This window comes from Brassica rapa, chromosome A08, assembly GCF_000309985.2.
Source record: "Brassica rapa cultivar Chiifu-401-42 chromosome A08, CAAS_Brap_v3.01, whole genome shotgun sequence".
NCBI lineage: Eukaryota > Viridiplantae > Streptophyta > Magnoliopsida > Brassicales > Brassicaceae > Brassica > Brassica rapa.
The window spans coordinates 14,503,951-14,522,767 of NC_024802.2; the positions used below are offsets into that span (position 1 = coordinate 14,503,951).

Genomic DNA, 18,817 nt, shown 5'->3' on the forward strand with positions numbered 1-18,817 from the left:
TTATGACTGGTTAACTACCAAATACAGCAGCAGTTAAATAATAAATTAACAATATTTACATTTTATATAATTATAAAAATATCAAAAATCATAATATTATAATAAATATGTAAATTATATTTTCAAAGTTATAGTTTTAAATTTTTAAAATTATAGAAAATATTTTTATTTTAAAATTTTATAATATTAATTAAAATATAATAGATATCTTTTAGTATTTTTATAATTCCATTTTAAAATTTTTATTTTTATTTTTATTTTTGTATTTATATGGTTTTTAAAAAAAAAAGAAAAAAAAAATTATCCTCCCGCAACCGCCCGCAACCGCAAACGCTAGCTGGAACCAGCTTTTGATTTTAAGAGGTTCGGAGCGGTTTGAAACGATTTGTAGCGGTTTGTATGATTGTTTCGAAACGCTGTCAACCGCTACCAATCGCAAAAGCTGCGTTTGCGGGTGATAGCGGGAAAACCAATCAAGCTCTAAATTAGATAACTAAACGTAGTTATGTACATTTTAAATTTCGTTTAGTTATCTACATTTTAAATTTCACTCCGTTGTTTAAGAGTTAACCAATTGCGAGTCAAACCTTCAGTTACAAGCACAAGTGGTTTGACTGCAGTAACTAACTAGCTTAAAACCCGCACAATTGCACAGAAATATTATATATAAAACTCATTTTTTATCTATTATTATTTATTTGTATTCTTTTACGTATTATGTATATAATTAAATTAGAGTAAAAACATAAATCAAAACAATACATCTTATTTATTTACAATATTTTTTGGTAAATAAAACTGAATAATCATTTTATTTATTTTATATGGTATATAACATAAACATAGATATATAGTATATTTTAATATGAATATTTATTGTTGAGAATTCATATTCATGATAAACAAAAAATTTCTCATATGCGATTTTTTTAATACAAATTTGAAAATTAAAATATTAAGGTTTAAATACATTTTCAATGCAAATTTAGAAATTATCATATTTAAGTATTTTTCTATGTTATATAGTTTAATTTTAAACTATATTAATATATAATATGAATGTCTAGTAAATAAGAGTATCATATTCATACGATTTATGATCATTTGTATCTTGTTATTACCAAAAAGTTAAACTATTGATCACAAATTTTTAGTGTGAGACATTTAACATTTTTAGTAATTTATAGTCGTTTTAAAAATTTAAAATATAACATATAAGAAGAAAGTTAATTTTTCATCATATGATCAATGTGGTTGTTGAATATCTTTTAATAATATAAAATTAAACAAAAAGAACTAAGATACAAAAATTATTATCAAATATTTATTATTCATAATCATTGATTGTCTTATATACGTTAATCATATTAGGTAATTTCGTAATTTTTATTTAAGGAAAGTACGAGAATATTATTTTGTATACTATTTATCAGTTTGGTAGTTAATTTAATAAAAAATATAATATAAATTAAAATGTACAAACTTATTTTTCTAAAAATTTTAAATTTCATTTTCGTGAAATACAAAATAATGTTGTAATGTTTCTCAATTAATATATAAGTTATTTTATATATAAGAGCACACCTCACGTCAACAAGCAGTATTTCTGTAACTATGATAAAGTTATTTAATTGTAATAACCTGAAATTAAACAAGCATTTAATATAACGTAACACAATTTAGTTTGTAAACTTTTCTGTACACACAAAAAACACCCAGCTCTCAACTTCGACAGTCTCTATTTGTTTTAATGAAGTCTCTATTTTGCAACCAAATTTCCTTAATTTGGAAGCAAAATAACCCCAAGAATAAATAAATCAAAGACTCAAGGCCAAACCCTGTGACCTGAGTAAGAAACAAACTAACCTCAACCCATCACACTTTGAAAAGAAAAAAAAAGGAGAAATTTGGAAGAGAGACAAACAAGTAGATGATGAAAGCAAAGGTGAAAGATTGAAGGAGAAAAAAAGAAGGAAAATGAACTGATTTGGGTTGTTTTTTTTGAACAAGCCATAAACAAATGTTATTAAGCCTCTCATGGGGAGCAGAAACAGCTTAAAATGCACTGACACTGTCCCTTGAATCTTCTCCTCTTAATCGCTGAAACAAAGAAAGAAAAACCACAAACAAAACTTCAATTTCTATGTATGAATAGATGTTTTATGTTCTGTGTTTGTGTGTTACCGTGCTTTTGATGGAGAAGAAGAAGGATTATATCTCAAAAGAGTTGAACAGCCATCTTGAATTTGTTTTGTTTCCATTTAGGCAGCTTGTAGAAAGCTTCTTTAGTCATACCAAACTTCTCTTTGAACTCCTCTGGTGAAAGGTAAGCCTATAACAGAGACCAAGAACAGTAAAGATCTTCTTTCCATAGAAAACTTTCTCACTTGTTTGTTGGTATGAACATACCTCTCTCCTTGTTACATCAATGTCTGAGACAGGATCAGATGAAGTTGTCTTGAGACGTTCATATGGGTGAGCTGGTAAGTCTTCTTCATCTTCCACTCCTTCTTTAGCATCTTCTTGAATCGTCAGAGATCCTATCCTGCTGCTCATTGATTTCTCCTCCTCCTCCTTGTCATTTTCCTTCTTCTCTTCCTTCCCTTTTGAGCCGGATTCTGGAGCTGGAGACTCAGGTGTCTTCGGGCTCCCTTCATGCCCAATAAAGTTCAAAATGTCAACAATACATACAGAAAAGCAAAATACATAAGAAGCGAGATGAATCTCTAAACCAATATACACTACCTTTGGGTGGTTTTGAAACTGAAGGTTGTTCTTGGGGAGGTGTTTTTAACCGTTGTTCGAAAAGGGCACTACGAGAAGCAATGGCTGAAGACTTGGGAGCAAGCTTTGATGAATCAGGAGTGACAGATCTGGGGTAAAGTTTTCTAACTACTGGCGGAGGAGTTGAGAGGTTTCTTGCATTTTGGCTCTCAAATGTTGCTGCCAGTGCATTGAACGCTGGAGATCTTCCCCTCACGCGAACCCTCTCTGGACTAAACGACATGCTTCTCGTCCGCTGCTGGGACTTGTCAGGAACGCTGGCTCGTCCACTATATGAAGCTGGAGTTCTCCGTTTCGGTTTCTACTCATCAAAGAAACAACAGAAGAGATAAATAACAAAACATTTTCAGAAGAAGAATCAATTAAAAGGAAAAGCATGAGGAGTGTCATTACTTCTGCAACTGGAGCTCCACCATTTTTGACAATTCTGAGTTTTCTTTGGAATGAGTTTCCATGCATCTGCAAAACAAAACAAAACAAAACAAAACAAGAATGTTTTAACACTTTGTTTTACTTCTAATAGATATCAATTGAAGTGTTCAATACTTACAGCTGATTTAGAGGAATCCCAAGAAGTGAAAAACCGGGTGAAGAAACTTGGCTCACCACCTTCCATGATCACATATATAGGAGCTTCAGGGGATAACTTTTCCAGGAGAGAATCTTTCTCTATGAATTTCTAAAAGAAACAAAAGGTATACTTGAGAAACTTATACTCTCAAGAGCTAGGTAAGGGTTTTGTTTGCAATTGTATCTAAGAAACCTGACCTCTCCAATAGTTAAAGCTTGCAACTTGTTCTTGGGGGCTACTTCTTGGCCAACCCAGACAAAGATCTCTGAGTGACAGTCAACAATAAATATATCTTCGGTCATCAAGTCATCTTGAGTGAAGTTATAGATCTCTGTCACTTTCAGAATGTCTGAAAAGAAAAAGAAACAGAGTCATTGTGTGCATATATCAGCTTAGGCTTAAATAATTTATGAAAACATATATGATCTTCTGTACCTTTAGTGAACGAGCAAGAGAACAAGTGAGGGTCACTCTCTGGTTCTTTTGTGAGCTTTTGGCTCCTATATTCGGTTTTGCCTCCTAATAACTCCCAGAACTGTTCTGATTCTGAACCTTCCTTTTGTGCTCTAGTCTGAAGGTTTGGCTGAACAGAAAGAAATAAACATAACAGATGCATTTGTGAGTCTATGCTTATAGCAATTAAAGAAAAACTTATCTTACCTTAATAAGATCAAGCTGTCTCTCAACGAGTTCCTGGTCAGTTGAGGTTGCTAGATTCCCAATCCAAGTAAAGACAGAAGAATCATTATGTAGTATGTAACAGTATGAGGAGTTCAGTGATGAAGCAACCTGTTGAAGTATACCAACAATATATTAGAAGCCATGGAGATTTAGTTGTGTGATATCAAAAGTGTAAGATTTCTAAAAAGGACAAAGAATGGGAAATGATACATACCGGGTCAACTTGTATTGCTTGCATATTTTCAGGACCAGACCCTTGAATGCGGAATAGAGCAAGACCATTCTCATTGTATGTATCCTCATCAACTTCTTTCTCTGCTATGTACTTCTTATATCCACTGCTAATACCACCCTGGTAATGATTGAGCCATGTTTATAAACGAGAACATGGTTGATTAAAAACAAAACAGCTGAATGAAAGTGCATTTTCGCCAAACCTTGAAAACTATAAAGCTTTGCATAATCACAAAGAACTGAAGAGGTTCTTTTCCTTCATAGATGCGAGCCTAAAGACATGAGAATGAAAATATTCAGAAAAGGATAAAGCCAACAAGCATAGACTTTTGGAATAACTGCAGATGAAGATTACTTGGGCTGGCACAAACTTCATTGACTCAACCATTTTGCTCGCCATCGAGACTGCAGAAGCTCTTTCTTCCTACACATGATCACAAACAGAATATATGTGACAGGAACATGCGAGATCTTACTTTTGTTAACTGGAGAGCTCACCTCCACACTTTGCTTGCCGAACCAAGTTCCTATAAGAACTTCTTCCTTTTCTTCTCCAGGATAAGAGTACTGGAAAACATAGCAATCTCCACTGTAGAACTTCGAATGATCAGCAGCTTGAAGGAGAACCTTTTCCTGACCATTCACACGCCAAACCTGCAGATTCCCCGTGCAATCAATGAAAGCTTGAGGCTCTTCTTTAGGTGGAGCAGCTTTCATTAGCCCTCTCACATTCACTCCTTGTCGTTGCAAAAGTGCTACAAAACATTCAATAACGATAAAACATTTTCAGCTGCTAGTAAATATTTAGAATCATTATCTAAATTTTGAATATAAATTTACTGACCAGCAACTCTGCCTCTACCATCCTCTGACACGGTTGTATTAGTTTCTTGAGTCCAGGTATCAAACTTTGATCTGAATGTCACGGTTTCAAACCCTTCTATTATCCGGATCATTTGCGATTTGGGTCGTTCAGATGAACGAATCATTTCCTGCATGATTCTTCTAACATCAGCATACCCACAACAAAGAGATTGTAAGACTTTCTTTAGATTTGATAAAGAAAAAAAACTTACTTCTGCTGCTCCACTTGCAACTTTTCTATCATCAAGAGATGTGGTTCTACCCATCCAAACAAACACTTCGAGTCCACAATCAAGAATGTAACACTTGCTTGTATCCAGCATCTCTCTTTTCAAAGAATCTCCTTCAACAGGATTTGCTTGTCCCTTCTCCACACTTCATTTTCAGATAAGAAAACTGTGTTCAGTTGAAGCATTATGGGGTTCAAACATATGAATTATTACAACAAGAAGATGATATTACCAAAATAATTTTGTGATATCTGAGTTGTAAGTTTTGTCTTCATCATTAGCTGTTTTTCTAGGTAGAGGAGCGAAACCACCAAAGAAACCCCAAAACTCTCCACTCTCAGCATCAGCCATAAGTCTCCCATCCTCTACAAATGTTACACATATGCAAATTAGAGACCAAAGCAAAGAGATTGTAAAGATACTTAAACCGATGGGCTCACTAACCAACGGTAGCAACTTCACATGTGCCATCATGGTAAGTATCTTTGATGTATTGAACCACTTCCAATGCTTTTGCTCTCTCTTGGATACTTGAGTTTGATCCATTGAATTGGAAAATCTTGGACTTTGTGTCAAGAATATATATACCGTCATGGTTTAAAGAACTCCTAGCAAACGGAACCTGTGAAACAGTTCAGACCGTTAGTGTGTGACCCACAAAGTGAGATCAAAGGAGCAATGTGAGACTTGCCTCTTTGACATGAACAACATGTTTTCCTCTGCAGACGAACAAGCGGGTGATATGCTCTTCAGCTTCCACGTGTTTGAATCCTGAAGCTACACCACCTTCTTGAGGTATGATACATGGCTTAAAGTACGACAAAAATTTCTCGGTTTCGTGGCCTTGAACTTCTCGATATTGGACCGCACGACCTCCTAGAGCTGCATCTAATTCAACCGTCTTAACTGCAGCAGTCCCAGCTTCATCCTAGTTTTTAAAAAACCATCAGCATCTCTCAAAGTTCTCTGTTCATTCAGATAAAAGGTAATGTTAAAAGAGTGCTTTACCTGAGAGGTATCTTTACCAAGCCAGTAATGGATATCATGGCGCAAAGCACCTGTTTTCAACGCCGTTGTCTGATCACCAGGAGTAGAATACTTCAGCCAAGCCCGAGTAAAACGGCAGTAAGAAAAGTAGTTGCTAAGCCTTATTAGTTACCTTCAGTACTATGTAAGAGTCTCCGGTGAAAAACTTCCCAATGGAGGACTTAGGAATGGGTGCAGGGCTGAAATTCTCTATACGCCATACTTCAATACCGCTAAAGTTACCGTTAAGGTGGACAAAAACCGAAATGATTTGAAATCAAAGGAGCTAAAGAAGACTAGAGTAAGAGATTCGAGTTTGAAGGATACGCTTTTTGTCCAGCTCCTTGGAAAGCTGGATCCAAATCTCTCATGGAAACAGACATGCTTAAGCAGTTTTTACCACTCCTTTCCCCGCAGCGATAGAGAATACTAAGAAACCTATGAGGCAACCATCAACTAAGGGTAAATAAAAGTATTCAAGAATCTACAAAAATGCAAACCAGTTCAATCAAGAACAATCCAAGAACACATTTCATCTCAGACAAAAACTAAACTAAAGCTGAAGAAAATAATATTGATTGTATTCAGCTGATGAGTAGAAGAGAAACCAGAAACAAAGTGGTGTGATGAATTGAAATATATACAACTTCAGAATCCAAACCGGTCAACATCATCTCAAGTCAAAATCAGTCAAAAAATGTAAAGCCGTTATCTCTCAGGTAATCCCAAAAAGCAATAAACTCTCAAATTTATGTTACATTGGAAATAGAGTTAATGTAATTTTGCAATTCCCCACACAAAACAAACAGATGAAACCAAGGCAGAGAGACCACCTGAGGAAAAAAATAAAAAGGAAGAACCTTTCTATTCAAACATCATCATATCTCTCACCAAACCCAACATCTCCATCATCAGAAAGCTCAAGAATTTATAACTCTACAAATCCATTTCACTAATTAAACTAAACATTTGCAAGAAACAAAAACCATATACTTCCCCAATCAGATCACTACAACTCTTAGGAATAAGCCAAATCTACAACAGAACCCAGAAACTGAAAATTTTCAGATACAAGATTAAAACATGGAACATGTACTTACCTACGCTACTCAGCTCCAAGCCCAGATCCAATCTGATGAGAAATAATTGCAAAAAAAAATAGACAATCTTTTTAGTCAAAGTTGTTTCCTTTCAATAGGAGAAGACGCAAGATATGAACAGAGGCAGAGGAAAAAGTAACAGAGAGAGAGAGAAGTGAACGCTTTATCTAGAGAGAGAAGCTGATTAACAATTGAAGTCTTTTAGAGAGAGAAAGTAACAATTTTTAAGAGAGAGAGAGGTTGGAGGGAATGATGAGAAGCCAGGCGTGCTTATCACTAACTCACAAGACAACCCCATCACCCTTGTTAAAACTCTTTTGATTCTTCACCCAAAAACAAAAAACAGAGTAGTCAACAAAAAAAAAGATTAGACTTTAGGAGAAAGACGTAAATTTATTTTTTTATAATTCATCAATGTTTTGATTCAGGTTTAGACACACAAAAAATGCCAGCAAATTTTTAATCATTTTGTAATGAAAAATATTTAATTTAACTGTGTGTTTTTAGAGTTTGGAACTAAAAACCATTAACTCTACATTTATGTAACTATTCACTAATAAATTTGGTCACATCTCCTTTTTTTATTTATTCTTTTCCTTTTAGAGGTAAGAAGTTAGAATATTTCCATCAAGTTTATATTTTCAGACTTTATTCTCTTAATGCCGTTACTAAATAGGGAACCTGAGTAAAGTTGATGTATGAAACGTCTAATATTAATCATAAGTTCCTAACATCAGAATTAAGCACTAAAATAAAACACATGCACAAAAATAAAAGAACAAAACAAAAGGTCTCTCTCTCTCTCTTTTTTAATGATTTATTAGAAATGGATTATCTTCATGAATTTTTTTTGAGAATTATTATTTCCATGAATTGGGAGAAAGAAAGAAAGAAGGAGAAGTTTGATGAATTAACTTCCTTAGGGTATTTTTCTTTGTTGGGGTTTTATTATTATCTTAGAAAAGTATTTCCTCCAATTCATAATTACCGGTTCTTTTGCAGTTCTTACAAATATTAAGAAACATTTGATAATTGACATCTTTAATATATGTATAACTATATTTAAATTAGATTTATAATGTGTGAAAGCAAAATAATTGTATAATTGACTTCCTTAAGTTTAATTTTAAAATCTTTAGTTTAATTTCTTGGAATTTCTCATAAAGGTTAAGAAACATTGTATAATTGACTTCCTTAAGTTATTTTATAATTGCATGTATAAATTGTTTATTTGAATTGAAAATTGCTAATTACCTAAACTAGTTTAGTTTAAAACGTAGTTGTGGTGTGATGTAATCCAGTTTTTTTTTTCTTTTTTTGGTAAAATGTTAAATGATGTAATCCAGTTCAGTCATCTTTTAGATTAGTGATGAAAATTTTCGACTACACGTCAACGAAGACCACAACTATAGATAATCACAGAAACACACATACTTATTACGTAATGAATAATAGATTAAACTTTAGCATAACCTTTACATGTTCGTGCCAGCGCTTATATGGGACCGAAATGAACAGAAGTTTTGTGTTGAGTGTTTTCACCGATTAAGGCTCCGAATGGTGACTGCGGTTTGAGCGGTGCGGGACAAACGGTTCAATTGCGGTGCGGTTTTAACAGTTATAAAAACGTATAGATATATGGTATATATAGAGATTTTTGTTACTGTTAACTGCGGTGCGGGACAGGGCGATTGTAAACATTCGAAGCCTTAAGTTTTTTCCACCTTATTCATGTATACTTTTTTTTTACGACAAACACCATGCTTTATTAATTCAAGACGAATATGTTAGCTTTTGAAGCTAACCATGTCGGAATCAAAGAGTTTACATGGGAAAAAACTGAGTTCTGGAGTCGAGCTCCTTTGGCAAGGATGTCGGCTCTTACATTGTGAATACGCTTTATAAAAGAAATGGAAAAAACATTAAACTCAGAAACCAGAAAGGTGAAATCATTCCATTCTGAAGCCAAACTTGGCCAATCTTCTTCTTCATGTATCAGCTTAACCAGCTGTAGGCAATCCGATTCAAACGACATCGAAGTATACCCTAATTGCAGAGAGTATTTCATTGCACAAAGCAAGATATTGAACTCTGCATGAAGTAGAGATGAAACCTGGTTCATTCCAACAGAGCCGTAGGAGTGCGATCCTGGCTCGAGATCAAACACAAAACCCCCGCCAAAGATTGTCTTGTACTCAAAATGCCCGTTCGACGTAAAAAGAAGTTGTCATAAGATTAACCAAAGATGATTCACATATTATATGGGGCCAGCCAGTACAAAACATGAATCAAATGCCCACATAGACAAACCAAATAGTTATCGGAATGTTTGGATCAAAATCGTTGGTGAATATTTGTAGCATGCTTATGACTCTGGGATGACAAAAATATTATGATATATATATATATATATATATATATATATATATATATATATATATATATATATATATATATATATATATATATATATATATATTTTGTGAATTCAAATGATTTCTATAGTAAATACTAATCGTCGCCTATGAAAATTATACGTCTTTTACAAAAAAAATTGTCTGTTAAACCTTCAACAGATGCATTTGGTTATAGCATGGGAGAAATTGACTTTATTTTTATTTTATTTTATTTTATTTTTTATAACCGTGGGAATCTCAAATGTTTTCTATGTCCAAAGACTAATTTTACGAAGTCCATAGAAATTCGGATTTTCTTGTCATGTTAATGGGTATCGTTTTCAGGTAATGTATACATTAAACTAAAGTTTCAATTTATCATAACGGTTGATAAATATCAAAAGCCGGCCATAATAAAGTACAACTTCGACTAAAAAGACAATGACTTTGTCTTTTTCATTACAACGATTGCCGCTTAAATCGACCTCAAAAATATGTCAGCATCCCCGCCAGCAGTATTGAAGCTTGTGGTTGGAGCCGCCGCAGAACGGCTGAGATACGGTGGTCTATATAGCTTCACAATCATTGGGCAATTTTTATTCTAATTGTTCAAACTATAAGTATATACAATCAACTTTCTAGCAAGGTGTGGTTGGATAGTGGCAGACGAGAATGAAAATATATTTTTATAGTTTTGTTTTAATCGTATCTTAATTAATAATTACCGATTATTGAAGAAAATATATTCCCCTTGCCAGATACCATTACTATCAATAAATGCGCAAACCTCATTAGCGTTTCTAACAACATTAGAGGTAGAAAATCTAATACTTATGACTTTTCTATAATTTTCCATGGTACTTGAATTCAACTTGTAGTCTTCTCGCAGAGTTGCTAGAGAATTTCTACAAGGACCTTAGCTTCTGGAGAAGAACAAATGAAGACCAGGAGACTAAAACAAATTTACTTCAAAAATCAATTCTATAATTAGAACCTTGAGCATCATTAACCCTAGAACTCCATTAGAATCTTTTAATGACTTTTTTTAGTATTAAATAGTAATCAATAACTTAGTTAAGAGACACCAACATTTTTGTGTTCCAATGCTAGGGTTCTTAGAGATACTCATTCACTGTATTCCTCTGCGATCAAGTTTACAACTAACTCATATTGTATAACTGCAAAATTCACAACCCTCAAAAACTAAAAACCGATACTTTGAATTCACATTCATTAATAAAAACTCAAACTTTATAGCTAACCATGACCAGGTAGGACACTTGGAGATGAGATTATCACGGGTGAGCAAGAACTCGCTGACGCTGAGGTCTCCCTTCTGATTTTGGAATCAAAACCGACTGATTTCACGAAGTTGGGAGAGGGATAGAGATGAGAGATAGAGAGAGGAGGAGATTTCCATGTATGACGCGTGTCCCATAAGCGACGTATCTTCCTCTCCTAATTAAGCGACGTTTCTTCAATTAAAAGGGAACTTTTTTAAAAAAAATCAAAATGAACTTAAGCAACCCACTTAATCAACCCTTCATGCTCTTAAACATGGGACAGCAAAAAAAGAAGAAGATATTTACCACCAAATACTGTATGGACGTATGAAAGATCCTTCGGTGAGTAAAAGTCTATAAGAGCAAACACACAAGACCTTAAAGCTTCATCTATCTCCCTGCAAAAGTTGCAAAATCAATAAAGTCTTATCTACTTATTTAGATGTAATCCTATAACTTCAGGACACAAACACCATCTCAAGCCATATTTGCAGTAAACTGTAGTTAATAGAGTCTGATCTTGAAAGATGCAACTTGAGCACAGTGGCGGACCCATAATAGGTTTTAAGGGGTGTCACTAATTGGGCTTGGCCCAAATTAAAACTGAAATAAAGAGAAAAAACCTGACAAAGAAGTTTGAACCCAAGTTTCTAAGTTAAAGGGTTGTCAAGAGGAGAGTAAATACACTAACTGAGCTATGTATTTTTCCGTTACTTGATACAAACTTGCTGGTATATAAATTTAACCTGTGTCAGGTGACATCCCTTTACCCAACGTGGATCCGCCTCTGCTTGAGCATGGTCTTTTCTGGTGTGGAAGTAGCTTCAATTTTAGAATTCTAATTTACATTTCTAATTCTAATTTCAGTTATAGTTCAGCTTACTTCAACAAATTACACTGAATAATTTTGCTACAAGCCTTTAACTAGCATGCATGCTTAGCAAATCAAGATAATAAATCTACAAAAATAATTTTTCCAAACATTCACACATAATAATAGTTTATCAAATAAATTATGTATACCGAGTTACTCAGAACTAACAATCCCTAAATAGAAATGAAAAAGAAAACAATGAAAAGAAGCTCAGTCTTGTAAATGTTAAGTCGTGAAGATATTACATTATTGGTATAATCTAAGAAAACTAAACCAAATAATCGAACTTAAATTTTTCGATGATTTAGATTTTTTATAGGAAGTTGAAATAACTAAACTAGCTAGTTTACATAACAAATTCAACAAAGTTCATATAAATATAAATAACCGATTTGAAGATCTATATAATATAATGATTGATTTGAATAGAATATACTAATGTAAGGTAGACTTATCTTATTACCAATTATAAATCTATAACGTAAAGTATGTTAACATAAAAAAATGTGTTAACACTGAAGTTATTTAAGTAAAATGTTAGTACAATTAATAATTTAAGACTTTTTGTAAGAAACATAACACTTGTTAGAGTTTACAAAGTACAATAATGTATTGGTTGAACTGAATTATATCTAAGTTTTATTAGATTGATTATAATCATGTTGATTTTATCAAAAATGTTAATATAACTCAGACATATTGCGAAATCAATGGACATTACTAAAACTTCAAACTAAAAGCATTATATGTTACCATCGGTCATCAGATTATGAATGGTCGAGAGTTAAAAATGGACAACTGCTATATCATATATTATATTTGTAAGCATTCACTCATAATTTGTTTTGAACAAAAGGGTCGTACAACTAATGGTTCTTTTAATTTAATACCACCTGATTTATCTCTACATAAAAATAACTAGCTAGTTGCATCATTAATAAGAAACAAAAAAAAATCGTCTATCGAAGTTTCTGGTTATAAAGTTGACCCCCAAAAAAGGTTAACGGTTACTAATTGTTTTGTAAAAGTCGCAAATGGCAATCTCCATCATAACATTCAACTTGTTTTACTTTAGTTTACCGAAAATGTAAGGCATTAGTTGACTTTATTGATCCCATTAGACACGGGACTAGCATATAAAATACAAATATGTGGAGTTTTTTTTTTTTTGGTAAAAATATTAAATTATTATTACCATTTTCAATTTTTGACAGACGATACATAGATAACAAGTAGCGGAAATCAGAAACAACAACAACTATACACCAACAAAGGAACAAACCGAAAGTGGCACTAACTCAAGCGAGAAAGCAGGTTAACAACGAGACGATGCCAGACCAATCAACCGCAAGTACTAGATGGTGAATCCGATGGTTGCCGCGAGCTACCGAGAGAAAGGCGCCCTCAAACCCTGATTGCAACGGCTCCTACAGCTTCCATCAAGTACCCAGAGCTTACCCGAGGGAAGAATCCGAACCCGAACCCAAAGCAAGCCAGAAAATAGAGACCATCGGCGGTACGAGGAGAAGCCGTAAACCGACGATGCCGTCGTTCAGTATCTTGCGCCGAAGATTACCGCCTCCATTGCAATCCACTGGGACCGTATACACCCATCTAACCGTAAACTCATATAGAGATGACAGATCGGAACACGGACAACCCTCCGAAGGAAACAAATCTGAAGCCACGCTCAGAACCCGGAGCCTAACTGATACACCACAAACCAAACCTGAGCCGTTAACCGCCCTCAAGTGACGAACCCAAGCTGATGGATTATTTGAGAAGAGCAAGAGGCGGAGCAGGCCACAACCGCCGATACCATTCTGATTTGAAGGGTGAGGAGCTCCTGGGGCTAAGGACGTAGCCGAAGCAGACCAGAGATAACTCACCAACGCGCTGCCACAAAGACCCGGCGGGACGAACCGAACCACCACCACCGGAGACCTCCACGCGCTGCCAGCAAGGAGAACACAAGGCGACACAACAAACAGACCAGAGAGAAACCGAGATTTACCGGAACCGGCGAACCCGGACCTCCAACTCGACACGCAGAGAAGCTCACCCCCAGACACCGCTGGAGGACGAACATGACCGACGAGGAGCTTATCGACGCCGCACGCGCCTCTACGCTCGAAGCATCTAACAAAGCGCAAAGGAAAATTTCCGGCTTTACTCCGTCAGAGTTTGGGTGACCACAACGCTGGAGGAGACCGTCCTCAAGTCGCCTCAGCCGTTGCGAACCGTAGATCTGTACCAGAGCAAACCAGATCTGAAGCGCTAGTCAGCCACTCCCTCAGCCGTAGAAGACGGAGACAACAGGGGAAACACTGAGAAGAGAACTGAGATCCCGGCGGCCGCGACGGAGGCGGCGACCGCCGGAAAAAGCAAGCCAAACCCTTGTGCCGCTGGTAGAGAGAGGTTGGAGCGTTTACGGGGAGAGAGAGAGGTTGGAGCGGTGATGAATTTCAATGAATATGTGGAGTTTACTTTCTGAATACGGCAATTGTTACCATTTTTGTTGGTATATTATATGCAGTGGGGAGCTACATGCACTAAGGGAGGGCCAATTTCCCACCATGATTTTAAAAGAAAATATTTAGTGTAATTTCTTTAAGTTTTGAATGATACCACTGTTTATATACTATATTTTGTTAATCTATTTATTTTTTCTCCGCGGATTCAAATAAATTTTAGATCCACCACTCACTATATATATAATATTATATTCTTAAAAGAAAGTATGAAAACATTTACAAATGGAGTTGTAAAGTTTTTTTTTTCGGTAATCAAATGGAATTGTAAAGTTGTAGTCCTATAGAAGTATTTAGTTAGTTACTAAACTCTCTATGGGAAATAAAGATAAGCTATTATTAGTGGATGGAGAGAAAGAACAACTTTAGTGGATAAGTTTTGAAGTTACAATTCAAAGTATTTTTAGTTAGGTTTCATTTGCATTTGGTGGAAATCTGGCATATGTTGACCAAACTTTTGCATGGACTCGTCGTGCATGGTGTTGTTTAGTTTGGGAGATTTTTTTTTTTTTTTTTTAGTTTGGGAGATTTTGTCTAAGCTAGCATTCTTAGTAAAGAGAGAACCTTATTTATTTGAGTTTTATGACATTAATTTTGAAATAGTATTATTACTAATACAGTAAGCTTTTATATATCAACAATAATGTTGAATTTGAAAATAAATTGTTTTTAAAATATTATAAATTTCTCAAAGTAGTCATTCGCCTTGGTGAAAAATATTTTGTGCTTAAGAAAATGATAGTAAACGTAAACTATTTTCAAACGTGTCCACCTCAAGTAGACAAATATTAAAAAGAAAATATCTCTTAATTCATGCAAAACAATATATAGTTTTCGAAGTCTCCCCTTAATTCACTCATGGCTTCATCCTTTATATAGTCTTACAGTCTCCTATCTGTCGAAGCACTTGCATCTATCTACTCATCAGAATTTGCAAATCTCCTCCATATATATAAGCCAAACTTTTATCTCTCTTCAACATTTCTCCTCATTTTTTCGTATAACCCGATCTTTGAAAAATGGTCGAGGGAGTGTCCAAGATAATGTGGATTGTTATGGCCACCGTGTTTGCAGCAACAGCGGCGGCCACACTAGTGGCGCATGGTGAAGAAACGCCGTGTTACTTCGTGTTCGGAGACTCTGTCTTCGACAATGGTAACAACAATGCGTTAAATACCATTGCAAAGGTCAACTATTTACCTTATGGTATAGATTTTCCCGAAGGTCCAACCGGTCGGTTTAGCAACGGACGTATCATTCCAGACGTTATCGGTTAGTTTTTAACCGGTTTTCTTAATCTTAATTTAGTTCAATCCAATTGTTTATTCGATTATTACATGTTGTGTACATGTTATGTATATACCCGATCATGCGGGATTCTTTATAAAAAATTGCTAGTTTACAAATTAAGTTTTCAAAACGTTTTATGCATAATATATGATTAGATTATTATTACCGTAGTGTCTCGTCACTTTCTTGATTTTAGTCAATGTTTTGAAAACCAGACCAAACACCTATTCATTATTATTGGGTGACTCCGTCACTGGTCTGACAAGTTCAATCAGAGTTTCAAAGTTATATATATATATATATTGTTTATATATACGTTTTAGTATAAAAAGTTCTGAATATTTTTGTTATAGCTGAACTAGCGGGTTTCAATGATACCATTCCACCATTCGCCGGAGCACCACCAGCACAAGCTAACATCGGACTCAACTATGCTTCCGGTGGCGGCGGAATCCGGGAAGAAACCAGCCAAAATTTGGTGACAACCTAAAGAACATAATACTTTTATATCATTCGAAAATAACCTAACTAAATTTATGTGTATATATTTATAGGGTGAAAGAATCAGTTTGAGAAAGCAAATAAACAACCACCAGTCGGCGATTATAAACGCGGTGGTGCCACCGAGTCAGCTACGGAGATGTCTATATACAATCAGCATCGGAAGTAATGATTACCTCAACAACTACTTCTTGCAACCTCCTACCCCAGCTCGTCGTCAGTATACTCCTGAAGAGTTTGCTGAATCTCTCATACGCTTCTACAATATTTATTTGAAAGTAAGTATTATTTTAAGAAAGAAACCAAACAAACCTAATTCATATGTTATCTAAAAGTCTAAAACATATGGAGAAATATTCTAATGAGAATTAATTTTGGAATATAAAATTATAAAATTGAATTGTACAATTTCAATAAATCTAAAATCTATTTTCACATAAATATATACTTAAACCTGATATATATACACTAAAAACAAATTTCCAGTTGATACAAATCGTCAAAAATTCGTCGGTGTAAAAAAAGAAAAAATTCTCTAAGATCTCATTTTTAGTTTATTTTCACAAATATAGCTCTCAATGAAGAAAATTAACAAAATAAGTTTTATTAAAAGGTAAAAATATAAGTTATATATTTTTACTCTAGAATTAACAAATCTAAACTTAGGGTTTAGAATTAAGGGGTGGAGTTTTAGGGATATGATTTTAAATTTTAAAAAATAAAAAATTAAAATTAAAATCTTCAAAATAAAAAGGCTATTTTGGTCATTTCTTTATTAAAATCTATTTTTGTGATAAAAACTTAAAAATGCTATTTGAGAAAAGTATCCTTAAAGAATCATTAGTTAATTAACACTCCCTTAAATTTGTATTAAAAACAATTCCAACGACTCTATTCAATGCCAATATAAATAGATTTCCATCAAAATTACGTCAATTTCTTTTGAAAAGGATAAAACGATCTTATTTAAATAAAAGAAATTAAGGAAAAACTACTAATCCATTGGAAATCGTTTGAATTTTTTGACAGAAATCGTTTGAATTTTTTGACATGTGATATGTCCAAATCCCATCTTTCTGTAGTGATATACTTCTTGTTTCTACCAAATATGAAAAATGTGTGGTTTATATGTGTTTTTCTTGTAGCAATTGTACCTACTAGGAGCGAGGAAGGTGGCTTTGTTCGGAATCGGTAAGATTGGGTGTATACCACGTATTGTTGCTACCCTTGGTGGTGGTGTTGGCTGTGCAGAAGAAGTGAACCAAGCCGTTGATCTCTTCAACAATAAACTTAAAGCCCTAGTCACAGACTTCAACAACAAACTCTCTAGTGCTAAGTTCACTTACGTTGACCTCTTCTCTGGAAATGCTGAAGACTTCGCCGCTCTTGGTAATACCATACTTGAAAAACAAAAAAAATGAAACTGTTTAATCAAGAACTTGTAATGATTCATTTTTGTGAATATTGTAGGGATCACTGTTGGTGATAGGAGTTGCTGTACGGTTAACCCGGGTGAAGAGCTTTGTGCGCAGAACGGACCGGTTTGTCCTGACCGAACAAAATACATATTTTGGGATAACGTGCATACCACGGAAATTATTAATACAGTGATAGCTATCGCAGCGTTTAACGGAGACATAACTTCTCCCTTCAGCATATCTCAGCTTGTGAATTAGCTTATAATATGGACATGACTTTACTAGTTTAAGCTGTAAACTGGTTTGGTCATGGAAACCATATAATATACATATACTATCAACTGAAAAATGAATAAAACGATTGTAATAGTTTCCAGTAACAATAATAATAATATTTTCACCTATCTGATTGTTCTTATTTCTTGTATTTCACGTAATCGAACTTTACATGCTGTTCTCTAACGTGACGTCCTCTGGATGGTTAACGAGCATCGAGTGTTCATCAGCTGAGGTGATTGCAAACTCAGCTAATGAGCTCACTGCAGCAGACACTCCCTGCCAGACTACTTTAACTGCAATCTCAGCCAACTTCTCAACATTCATCATCATCTTCTCCACATTGTCAGCTTCAACAAGCTCCATGCTCTCTGGCAGAGCCGGTCTTGGAGGGAAGCCAATGAAGCTGGTGCTTCCGGCCACCAAATATTATCACTCTAACCGGCCACATCTGAACATAACGTTCTTAGTAGCTCAGCGGTTTGTCTAGTGTTGTTAGTGTTTCAGGTTGCGGGTTCGAGGGACATCAGCCACATTTTTTTAATTGGCTTCTAGCCACATAATAATTAGGACCGGCTCTGCTCTCTGGTGTTCCTGAGTATGGTTCTTCTTTAAGCTGTAGAGCAAAGATTGAACCCATCCCAGAGGCAAAGAAGTCGAGAAGGCCTGGCCTGAAATATTTTGGGCCGGAAGCCCAAAAATAATAAAAGTAACAAAACGTAGTGAACTTTATAGAAGAAATAGCTAGTCTGTAAAAC

General features: G+C 34.7%; 2 protein-coding genes across 2 annotated transcripts; one reads left to right on the top strand and one right to left on the bottom strand.

Moving 5' to 3' along the window:
• Positions 1 to 1,607: 1,607 nt before the first annotated feature.
• On the bottom strand, positions 1,608 to 7,824 carry LOC103834688 (villin-4). The gene is made up of 22 exons (XM_009110754.3): positions 7,491 to 7,824; positions 6,718 to 6,828; positions 6,524 to 6,623; positions 6,373 to 6,441; positions 6,056 to 6,292; positions 5,809 to 5,986; positions 5,597 to 5,729; positions 5,347 to 5,509; positions 5,115 to 5,262; positions 4,769 to 5,025; positions 4,626 to 4,694; positions 4,474 to 4,542; positions 4,251 to 4,388; positions 4,016 to 4,144; positions 3,791 to 3,938; positions 3,553 to 3,704; positions 3,335 to 3,463; positions 3,178 to 3,243; positions 2,746 to 3,085; positions 2,410 to 2,651; positions 2,185 to 2,332; positions 1,608 to 2,100 (listed from the first exon to the last, which is right to left on the bottom strand). The coding sequence occupies exons 2-21, from the start codon at positions 6,771 to 6,773 to the stop codon at positions 2,219 to 2,221; spliced, it is 2,937 nt and encodes a 978-aa protein (XP_009109002.1). The 5' UTR covers positions 6,774 to 6,828; positions 7,491 to 7,824; the 3' UTR covers positions 1,608 to 2,100; positions 2,185 to 2,218.
• Positions 7,825 to 14,599: 6,775 nt separating this feature from the next.
• Positions 14,600 to 18,197, top strand: LOC103834689 (GDSL esterase/lipase At4g30140). The gene is made up of 5 exons (XM_009110755.3): positions 14,600 to 15,846; positions 16,218 to 16,342; positions 16,419 to 16,643; positions 17,511 to 17,754; positions 17,836 to 18,197. Exons 1-5 carry the CDS (start codon positions 15,594 to 15,596, stop codon positions 18,039 to 18,041), a joined length of 1,053 nt encoding a protein of 350 aa, XP_009109003.1. The 5' UTR covers positions 14,600 to 15,593; the 3' UTR covers positions 18,042 to 18,197.
• Positions 18,198 to 18,817: the final 620 nt, after the last annotated feature.